This window comes from Bufo bufo, chromosome 3, assembly GCF_905171765.1.
Source record: "Bufo bufo chromosome 3, aBufBuf1.1, whole genome shotgun sequence".
Classification (NCBI taxonomy): Eukaryota; Metazoa; Chordata; class Amphibia; order Anura; family Bufonidae; genus Bufo; species Bufo bufo.
The window spans coordinates 635,485,936-635,497,791 of NC_053391.1; the positions used below are offsets into that span (position 1 = coordinate 635,485,936).

General features: G+C 40.3%; 1 protein-coding gene across 1 annotated transcript; it reads left to right on the plus strand.

Moving 5' to 3' along the window:
* The first annotated feature begins 790 nt into the window (after positions 1–790).
* Positions 791–11,386, plus strand: CDX2 (caudal type homeobox 2). The gene is made up of 4 exons (XM_040422446.1): positions 791–1,214; positions 6,432–6,580; positions 10,994–11,140; positions 11,201–11,386. Exons 1-4 carry the CDS (start codon positions 791–793, stop codon positions 11,384–11,386), a joined length of 906 nt encoding a protein of 301 aa, XP_040278380.1.
* The last annotated feature ends 470 nt before the right edge of the window (positions 11,387–11,856 follow it).

The window sequence follows — 11,856 nt, forward strand, 5'->3', positions numbered from 1 at the left end:
AGATATTAGATAGATAGATAGATAGATAGATAGATAGATAGATAGATATTAGATAGATATTAGATAGATAGATATTAGATAGATAGATAGATAGATAGATAGATAGATAGATAGATAGATGGGAGATAGATAGATAGATATTAGATAGATAGATAGATAGATAGATAGATATTAGATAGATAGAGATATTGATTTTATTGTTTCCATCTGACATGGCACTGCCATGAAGGAGACACCCAGCTCCCAGTGCTCATACTGGTGCTGTGCAGTGGAGGAGCTGGGATCCCCAGTATGGCTCCAGTGTCTCTGCTCATTAGTCACATGTAGACCACTACAGATGTGTTTGGGTGAAGCAGGGCAGATAATTGCAGGCTGGCAGCATCTCCCCTCCTGTCTGCACCATGTTTGCCCCCTGGTTTTGGGTGTATTGAGTGGAGCCCTTTGAACCTGTGATTGAGGGTAAAGTGCAGCAGGTTTGTCTTGGAAGGAGGAAGCTCTTAGACAATAAAGAGCTGAGCCTTCTCTGTGATCAGGTCGCTGCCCTCTCCTTATCTCACTTCACATGCAAATGGTGTCAAGGGGGGGCGCTATCTGCCCACTGACGTCACCTGCCAGAGGCTCTGCCATTACTAATACAGCCCTGTAAACAGTGTTTAATCATGTAAGTGGTGGCCAATGGAGTCACATATCCAGCAGGGCTGAGGGACCTTGTGAGCAGCTCCAGGAAGCAGAGTGCAGCAGGAGGAGGGCATGAGGGCAGTATGCAGCTAGCCGCCATCCACCTGCCACCATGTACGTGAGCTACCTTCTGGATAAGGACGTTGGCATGTACCCTGGATCTATGCGTGGCCACCCCGGGCTGCAAAACTACCCCACTGCCCCCCAGTATCCTGACTATGGGGGCTACCATGGACTGAGTTTAGAAAGTGCAGCTCCTTCTTCTGGATCATCCGCTTGGATCACACCTTATGGAGCCCCAAGGGAAGACTGGGGCCACACAGCCTACTCCACAGGACATACTCCTTTAAATCCCTCTCCAGGGGGTAGTTTGGGTTACAGCCCCGTTTCTGATTACCCAACTGGGCAAGTGCAGGGACCACCTTGTGTTGGGGTGCTGCCAGGAGGCCACCAACCTCCAATCTCTCCAGGGGTGACAGATGGGCACAGGAGACATTATGAGTGGATGAGAAAACCAACGACTCAGGGAAACACCGGTAAGAAGGCATTTTATACCATATCAAGGAATGCGGGGTCATAACTGTATGTATAGATATATTCATTACCACCTAATCACCGGTGCAATTCATTAATCAGTCCCTGGTAAAGCTGGGTGACCTTATGTCTCAGCTCCCTTAGGGTCCTGAGCTAAATCTGTCCCTGAGATCCGTGGGTGTATGGAAAGCCAGATTTGTCATGCAAAGCTGGGTGACAACCCACGTGGACCCGAGATAGTGGCTCTATCAGTTGTCAGCTTTTCACTCAACTTTCGGTGAAGATATGGCAGAAGAGGACATCTCAGGGGCTTGTAAGGAGAGTTTGGATTTAGAGTGGAAAGGTTCTTTAAAGCAAGGCAAAGCCACATTTGATTGCTGACTGTTTCCGGATATATTATAAGGCACTTACAGTTCTTTATTACCAATTACTCTACCATAAATCCTGGGCCCAGTCCTTGACATTACTTTCCATCTCAGCCTATGGATTGTCTATAGGTGGGGGCTAGATCCAGGGATTTCCTCTCCTGTGATGCCTTTTGAGCAATGGTAGAAATTAATTTACTTATTGGGAAATGGGCAATGAGTGTGGTGCCTTAATGTAAGGGGTAAAGTCCATTCTTGGGGCATAGGTGACCTTATCTGAAGAGCCTATGAGAGGGATAGTCTCATTGTGCTCTATATAAATCCAGATACCTATAGGGAAGATAAGGGCACTAGGAACCGATGTAAGGGGAGCAGGGTGAACCATGGGGTGGTGACCTGGCATGGACAGTATGGAAGTCATCTCATTAGTGAATAGTGTATGGATAGAAGTGCACTTCATGGTATGGATCTAAAGGGCTAGAAATACACTGAAACCTATGGATATTATATGGAGAAGGATGCATTACTTACAAGGTTAGGATAAGTATTAAGGTCTATAGATATGATAGGTAGTAAAGAATAAAATGTATGGACATTATAGGGTAAGCATGCATTAAAGCCTGTGGACCTTAAAAGGTTTTAAAGGGTTAGGAAAATAATAATAATAGTAATAATAATACTAATACTAATAATACTACTAATAATAATAATAATAATACTACTCTACTACTACTACTACTATTACTATATATATATATATATATATATATATATATATATATATAATGGTAACTGAAAATGTTTTATGTATGGGCTTAAAGGGTTAATAAAAGCTATGGATATTAAAGGTCAGGATATGTTATGGATATTAGGATATCAGATCAAAATGAATACCTGGACATTATATGGTCACTATTTATATGAATATGAAAGCCTTAAAGTCTACTGACATTAACAGATTAACAGGAATATATAGTAAAATCTATGGGCAGGATAGGGATATGACTGTCAGGGCATGAAAGGGTTAGTAAAAGCTATGGACATTATATTAATAAAGGATCTACAGACACCATGGGGTCAGTATTAGACTATGGGGCTTATAAGGATATGGACGCCTTAAAGTCTATGGGCATGATATGGGTATGAATGCCTGGGCATGAAAGGGTTAGTAAGAGCTATGGACAGGATAGCGTCAGTATTAGACTATGGGGCTTATTTGGATATAAAAGCCTACAAGTCTATGGGCATTCTATGGATATCATGAATGTCAGGGCATTAAAGGGTTAGTAAAAGCTTGTCCATGATGAGTCTCTGGACAGGATGGGGTCAGTATTAGATAAGAACGCCTTGAGGTCTACGGGCCTGCTGCAGTGCTCCCCCAGGGTCCTACAGCTTTGATGGTGGAGGTGAGGAGGGTGCTGGGGAAAGTTGAAGGGTCAGTGTCTGATGTCCTCCCCTATAGAGGCGACAAAGTCAGGCGCCCTGAGCCTTGTCATGTAAATGCCCCCTCTGAGCTGCAGACTGACCGCAGACAGGGGGCAGCTCTGCCCTCACCCATCTGGCACTGGCATAGCTTCCATATCCACCTTGTCCAGTCTTGTCACCGGAATGGACAGGACACATAGCCGTCAACAGAGACTTGTACACAGAGCTGACACTCCACAATGTAGAGGGCATATGTATATAGAGAAGGAGAGAGAGAGAGATTTTCTATCTATCTTATCCATCTAATATCTATCTATCTATCTATCTATCTATCTATCTATCTATCTATCTATCTATCTATCTAATATCTATCTATCTATCTATTATCTATCTATCTAATATCTATCTATCTATCTATCTATCTATTATCTATCTATCATTCTTTCTGTCTTCCATCCTCTATATATTCTCTATTATGGATTTTTGGATTTTACTATCTATCTATCTATCTATCTATCTCTATCTATCTATCTATCTATCTATCTATCTATCTATCTATCTATCTATCTATCTATCTATCTATCTATCTATCTATCATGTATCTATCTATCTTTATCTAGTATCTGTCTGTCTACTCTCCATGTAGCATAGCCCTTATACTGCCGAGGTGTATGGAGGTTGCAGTGAGGGGCAGCCTGTCAGCTGCTGGATCAGGGGCTGCTGCTATCAGGCCATGTCATCTAGTAGAAGGTGTTTAATGGCCTCCAGGCTATCTGGGATCAGGTAGATGTGGACAAGGCACTACAAAGACCCCCTGTGTAGATACCAGCAGGATGAGAGGGGCCTGGGCAGTGCTAATGAATGGAGGACACCGCCTGACACAATGCAGGACAAGGAGATCTTATCGCAGGCCTTCACCGCCTGGACGTGCTGTCTGAACGGGTCTGAACAAATGTCGGCCTGAGCTTTCATCCTGAGCCTCTCTAGATGCCACATCTGGATCTGACGGTGGATGCCGGGGCCCCACAGACACAGCCACCGTGTATAGCCACGTGTCTCCTGGACTACAACTCTCAGCATGCGCACAAGCCTGGGATAGTCGAGTATTCTGGTAGCTTCCCAGTGACAGCACAAAGGCGCCGAAGTCCTGGCGATGATGAATCGCCTGTAACTGTGATAACTACACAAGAGATCCATAGACTATGGCTGCCCATCTGCTGCAGGACTACAAAGCCCAGCATGTGCCAGAGGCCTCTGAAAAATAAAATAATAATAATAATGATATAATATCCTGATATTCTAATAGCGATACAATGCAAAGGATGACATTGCTGTGACTTGTAGTTCTACAAAAGTGGGGAAAGGGTAAAGACACTGGGAAGTCATTGCTATAAGGACAAGGTGCGGTCAATGTGGAGAGGCAATATATTAAAGTAATACCCTGGAAAATATCACAAAGGGCTGCTGAGACTTGTAGTTCTACAATCAAATATAAGCTGCAGATCCACACAGAGATATCCAGCGTCACAGTGGACATGTCTATTCTACATACACAGAACATACAACACACATGACACATGTAATACATACAGTACAGGGGGTCAGAGGGGGCACAGGAGGAGCCCCCTGTGTGAGGGACTCAGTAGGTCCCATTCATCAAGCCCTCAGCACACGGCTGCCAGAGCTTTACTGGGGGTTAATGGTGCAGTTTACAGCAGCCATCATATTAATCGTGATTAGTGGTAATATGGGAGCCATTTATGTGGAGAGGCTCCAAACACTTCTGCTGAGGAGCAAGTGCAGCCATAGATCTGCATGAAGAATTACAGATTAATGAAGGGATTTCTGGCTGAGATTGCGGGTTATTCCCTGTACTGGGAGGAGAAGCCTCAGCCCATTCATACATGATAGAAGAGCTTCTCACCCCCATTTATCCGATATCACTAATTGTTTTAGTAATCAGAGTCTAACAAAACATGAGGCTACCTGTACTACATATTATTAATATTATTATTATTGCACCACTACTACTTTATAGTTATAATACCAAATACAAATAAAAATAATTATTATTTTGTGTTATTATTATTATTATTATTATTAGTAGTATTATACTTCTATATAGTAATAATACATATTATTGTTATATTATAATGCTTATTATTATTATTATATAGTAATAGTACAGGACCTCTGCTGTATAATAATAATCTCAATAATCACATATTAAATTATTACAATAATATTTTATTTCTGTTACTGTTTTTATACATGATTGTGTTACATTATTGTAGTATAATCTGTAGTGTTTTATGAAATGTAACTAATATTTTATATCTACACTATTTTCAGACATTATTTTTATCTGCCTCCCACAGACTATAATTTCTTTATTTATTTATTCATTCATTGCCTATTCATTTATTTATTTAATTTCATACATTTCTTTTTGTCCTTTTTTTTCATTTTTTTAAATCATTTATAAGGCATGAGTATTGACGGCACACACTTCATTATAAAACCGAGTATATCACCAGCAAACACTGACTTCTGTGTCCGATCAGTCCAGTCGGGATTAGTATTAGTATTTGCAGCGAGTCCTGCGCCTTTATATCCTACAGCCAGATCCCGAACATCTGCAGAAGACCTGATGGAAAATACTTCTGTCATTTTATACATCCGATTTTCTATTAATTGTCTGGAAAAACACAACGAAAAAACGAAATTTATCTCATATAATTCATTCAATTTAACTACCATATCTACATGGAATATTAAATATGTCATATATTCTAATAATGTGTTCAACATAAGTGGATTTTTTTTCATGCGATTTAGCGCTTTGCAATGTCTGAAGTATCTATCTATCTATCTATCTATCTATCTATCTATCTATCTATCTATCTATCTATCTATCTATCTATCTAATGTATCTATCTATCTATCTATCTATCTATCTATCTATCTATCTATCTATCTATCTATCTATCTATCTATCTATCTATCTAATGTATCTATCTATCTATCTATCTATCTATCTATCTATCTATCTATCTATCTATCTATCTATCTATCTATCTATCTATCTATCTATCTATCTAATGTATCTATCTATTTATATATATATATCTATATCAATTATCTATCTATAGCTATCTATCTATCTATCTATCTATCTATCTATCTATCTATCTATCTATCTATCTATCTATCTATCTATCTATTATCTATCTCATATCTATCTATCTATCTATCTATCTATCTATCTCATATCTATCTATCTATCTATCTATCTATCTATCTATCTATCTATCTATCTATCTATCTATCTATCTATCTAATGTATCTATCTATTTTCTTCTATACTTTTCTATATACATATGTGCTCTCTTGGTGGAGTCTATATAACCGCTTCTCCTTCTGAAGCAGGCAGTAAGACCAGGACCAAGGACAAGTACCGGGTGGTCTACACCGACCACCAGCGGCTGGAGCTGGAGAAGGAGTTCCACTACAGCAGGTACATCACCATCAGGAGGAAGGCAGAGCTGGCTGTCAGCCTGGGACTCTCTGAGCGGCAGGTATGTGACCATGGCCGGGATTAATGTGCCACTAACAGCCCTGATAAGCCGGGGACAGGAGCTGTATTATTAATGGGCCCAGTGTCAGGGAGAGGGGACATCAGATCTGCATCAATCACAGGAAACCCACATAGCTGAAGACTGAGCAGTAATGAGGGACAGGGGCCACCTCTCTGCTGATAGAGGAGAATAGTACACAGCAGATATATAGATAAACACATAATAAAAAGAGAAATATAGAAAATAGATATGAAATACATATATAGACATTAGATAAATATACAGACAGGTGATATTAAACCCTTAGGTCAATATAGATATTTATTTTAGATGTAAGCAAAATGAATATAAGTACAATATTAGATAAATATATAATTAGTTGATATGAAAGTTGGATAATGATAGATAGTACATAGATCTGAAATGAATATATATATATATACTTGATAGATAGATATGTAGATAGACAAATACAGATATTTTATCTAGAAGAAAAATAGATATTATATAAATATATAGATAGGTGATATCAAATTTAGATGAAGATAGGTAGATACATTAATATCCAATGAGCAAAAAAGAGGCAGCACTCCAGGGAAGGGGTGGTGGACTCACTATATTCACCCCAACTGCTTTAGATAGATACCTGTAGATAGATAGATAGATCAATGGATACATTATTTTAGCTATAAACTAAATAGATGTGATAAAATTATATAGATATCAGATAAATATGTAGATATTTACCAAATTAAAGATAATGATAAATAGATAATTGTTGTGAATTTATGAAATAAAAACAGGCTACAAACACACTACAAATCCATCATTGTAAACATTCTTCTGTGTTTCTAGCTATGGATTTTTTTGGATTTTGTGGCATTTTGGCTTTGAATTTGTGTTAGTGATTAAAGCACTTAAATTCCAATAGCATCAATGCCTGCAAAGAAATTCTGCATCCAAATATCCAGAACTCATATAGAGTACTCAGTATCAAGAATTTCTGCAGCAGAAAAATGACACAGAAAATATAAGTTGCAGATTCCCCCCCCCCCCCCCCCCCGAGGATTTCACTAGTTCACACGAACGTATGGCTTTTATAGTTTTTAGCAGTCCGTTTTTCACGGATCCGTTGTTCCGTTTTTGAGTTCCGTTGTGTTTCCGTTTCCTTTCCGTTTTTCCGTTCTGTTTTTCTGTATGCCATATACAGTATACAGTAATTACATAGAAAAAATTGGGCTGGGCATAACATTTTCAATAGATGGTTCCGAAAAAAAGGAACGGATACGGAAGACACACGGATGCATTTCCGTATGTGTTCCGTTTTTTTTTGCGGACCCATTGACTTGAATGGAGCCACGGAACGTCATTTGCCGGCAATAATAGGACATGTTCTATCTTTCAACGGAACAGAAAAACAGAAATACGGAAACGGAATGCATACGGAGTACATTCCGTTTTTTTTGCGGAACCATTGAAATGAATGGTTCCGTATACGGAACACAAAAAAACGGCACGTACACTCGCAAAAAAAACGTTCGTGTGAACTAGGCCTAAATTTGTGGAATTTTGCTCCACGTGTGAAACCACCTTTTCAGCTAGGTTCACATGGCAGATTGTAAATCCGTAACATATTTTCCGCAGCGGATATCACAGGCTGCCCCTGAGATTAGTGCTGCAGTTGGCACTGCTGAGGATCCGCACCCAGTTTAATCTCAGTGGGACTAATCCTCATATTCTGCCAGAAATAAGTGACATGGCAGTTGTCAGATGGAAATTTTCACATGCAGTTGACATGAATAAGACATGGACGGCATGCAGATTTCATGCAGATTTCACTGCAGAATACGGTGCGACAGTTGTGTGAACATACTTTGTTTCTGTTGCCAAGGGGGTGACTGCCAAAAAAAAAATAGAAAGAAGTTTGGGATTTTAGGTCTTAGTATTCACACTGGGGGTTGCCTGTCCTATGTGTACTTCATTTTTGTGGCAGACAGGACTTGTGTCACAGTATTGTAGTTTATTTTACACAGTTATATAGCGCTGACATATTCCACAGCGCATCGTTTACTGTCCCCATTGGGGCTCACAATCTAGGTTCCCTATCAGTATGTCTTCGGGGTGTGGGAGAAAACCAGAATACCTGGTTCCTGGCAATGCCTGCTTTAAGAAATAAAAAGTGACTAAATAGGTCATATTTTGTTACACAATTGCACCATTTTTCTAGTATAGCGAGTTTCCGAAATAAGTACAATTTTCTTTTCACTATATGTGCAACGCCTACCTATAGTATACATACCTACCTACCTACTTGAGCGTGAAAACAGTGATAGCAAGCCCCACTGTGTTTGCGTTCATTTTATGTATGGTAGTAGCTGACAATTTACAGTATATATTTTTTTTAAATAAAAAAAACAGGCCTGTTAAATAAAAAAAAAAAAAATCCATAAATAATATTTCCCTTTTTTCATTATGACTTTAGAGCAGATTGGTCTTTTTTATTGCAGTACATTCCAGTTGTGGCATTTTGGACAGATTTCCCCTTTTAACCACACTGGAAAATAAATGTTGAAAAAATATGAACATGTGGTAACACAAGGGACATTCTCTACAGAAACAGCTCTAGGAACATTTTTAGAACTGCTGCTTTAAATTAAAAATGTAATTAAGATGGCACCAAGAGACGGATATCTGAACCTCACATATTTTATCCCCTGCTCCCAGTCAAAAGCCTACAGTGAAAAAATTTGCAGACCAAAAAAGTTACATAGAAATATAGAAAAAGTCCAAGAATTTTTTTTGGAGTTTATTTGAAGCATTTTAAAACGGCAGTTCGCGCGATTTGGGTCTTAAAATTGGAATTACGACTAAGGGTCCAGCCTGAGACCAGAAATGCGCCATCGCCTGCTGCATGCCATTATAAAGGGGTTAAAATAAACTCTGATTTTATGACAAGTGGTGCTGGAAAATTTCTTGGACTATATCTGGATTGGTGCTCTTGCATCTTCCGTCATCGGGTTTTCTTCACAAATAGAGTTATACAATCCTGGCCTAACAATAAAGCCTTAAAACACATAATACAAGCTAAAAACAGACACAATCGTGGAGGTCATAGATAAACAAAATGTATTGCAAAAATGATTACTATCTCTCCGTGTGCTGTCCGCACCCATTACTCCGTTCCGTGGCCCCGCAAAAAAAATAGGCATTTCTATAATGGATGGCCCATTTCGCTCAACGAATTGCGGAACGCACACGGGTGACGTCCAATTTGTAGACCACAAAACAGAGCACGGTCGTATGCATGAGCCCTAAGGCAAAGGAAGACGAGTAGTAGTCAGACACTTCTAAGTGCAACTTATCTCCTGGCAGGACAGATGATTGGCCACGTTCAAATTCAACATGCCTGCCACCAGTCAGACTGGAAAAACCCCACAGGTTCCTATGAGACATTTCTTTGTCTTTGGATCCAGCCACCATTTAGCCAATGTGTATGAAGAGTTAAACACTACTGTGCTTATGGCTATATTAGGCTACTTTCACACTTGCGGCAGAGTGATCCAGGCAAGCAGTTCCGTCGCCGGAACTGCCTGCCGGATCCGTCAAAACGTTTGCCAACTGATGGCATTAGTCAGACGGATCAGGATCCTGATCCGTCTTACAAATGCATTGAAATGCCGGATCCGTCTTTCCGGTGTCATCCGGAAAAAAACGGATCTGGCATATATTTTGAATGCCGGATCCGGCACTAATACATTCCTATGTAAAAAAAATCCGGCAAGCGTTCAGTTTTTTGGGTCGGAAATAAAACCGTAGCATGCTGCGGTATTATCTCCGTCCTGATCAGTCAAAAAGACTGAACTGAAGACATCCTAAGCGGATTGCTCTCCATTTAGAATGCATGAGGATAAAACTGATCAGTTCTTTTCCGGTATAGAGCCCCTAGGACGGAACTCTATGCCGGAAAAGAAAATTGCTAGTGTGAAAGTACCCTTACTCTGTACAGACACTTGGATATCATGAAAGGAAAGCGGCAAGGTAGATTACCTGGCCTTTGCACCAACCTTTGGAAATTCAGGTGTACAGCTACCCAGCTGGACACTTTCATACATAGTCCTTCATACTTTGTGTCCAGTTGATATGTGTGTGAATGAGTGTCAGTAGTAGGCACGAGGTCGGCGGCTAAGGGCACCACCACACGGCCAAGTTTCCTGATGCAGTTTCGGAAGCCAAAACCCGGATTGAATTCCAAAAGGAGGGGAAGTCCTATCTGTCCTTTATACGTTCTCTTCTTTTATGATCCATTCCTGATTTTGGCTTTTAAAAATGGTGCCAGGAGACCTGACAGTGTGGTGGTACCTGAACATACCATACGGTGCAGTGCAGTGAATCTAAAATGTCTCTCACTTGCAGGTGAAGATCTGGTTCCAAAACAGAAGAGCCAAAGAAAGAAAAATCACCAAGAAACAGATTCAGCAAACTCAGAACGGGCAGAATGATCAAGACCCTCTAAGCCCAGCGCCCTCTTTGAATCATATGATGCCCTTGTCTGGCTCTAACGTGGGCACGCTGACAAATGCTGTTGTTCCGTGAAACTGACACTTCTAACTTTCTGATTAGGAAGCACATCACTCGCCTCTCTCTGGACTGGTAGCCTTTGCTAAAGAAATTGAGAGCATGCCAACTGACTGTAGGTGGCGCTGTGGGTCCAAGGCACCCTTAATGGGAGACCGATGGAGCACTGTGTGCACGTCCACAGCATCCAGCGTCTCCGACACAATCTTCTTTAAGGAATCGTTCTTCTAAGACTATGAAGGTTTGGGACACTTGAAATTCTAAGGTTAATTTTAATATATGGTATGAAAAATAATAATTAAAAAAAGACTTTCACTCGACGTTATAATGCATCTCACCGCAAGAAGGAAAATGTTTACTGGCCTGGTCAGCTCAGGACGTTCTGTAAAGGTGGACGTTTGTGCTTACACGAACCCCGTGATGGCAAGCACTGAAGGGGGATCATTAGAAAAGGTTTACAAACCTGGGATGAGGGATCTATAACTTTTTGGAATCATTTTTGGCATGGCGGGGTCAATCTTAGGAGGACAAGAATGGCAGTGATTGAAAATTTGACGTGAAGGGCTGGTCTTCGCTTGCTGGAGCACACACACACTTAGGCACCTTAGGCTATGCCCAACCGTCCTCTGGGCCGACCTCATTTTACATGTTCAGAATAGAATATATTATCCATACGCTTCAAAGAACAGCACCATACCTGC

Bases quoted from the DNA above. Each gene is read 5' to 3' on its own strand.
- CDX2 (XM_040422446.1), top strand. From the start codon at position 791: ATGTACGTGAGCTACCTTCTGGATAAGGACGTTGGCATGTACCCTGGA. The intron at 6,581-10,993 runs GTATGTGACCAT...TCTCACTTGCAG, and splicing joins TGGGACTCTCTGAGCGGCAG to GTGAAGATCTGGTTCCAAAA. The intron at 11,141-11,200 runs GTGGGCACGCTG...CTTTCTGATTAG, and splicing joins TGCCCTTGTCTGGCTCTAAC to GAAGCACATCACTCGCCTCT.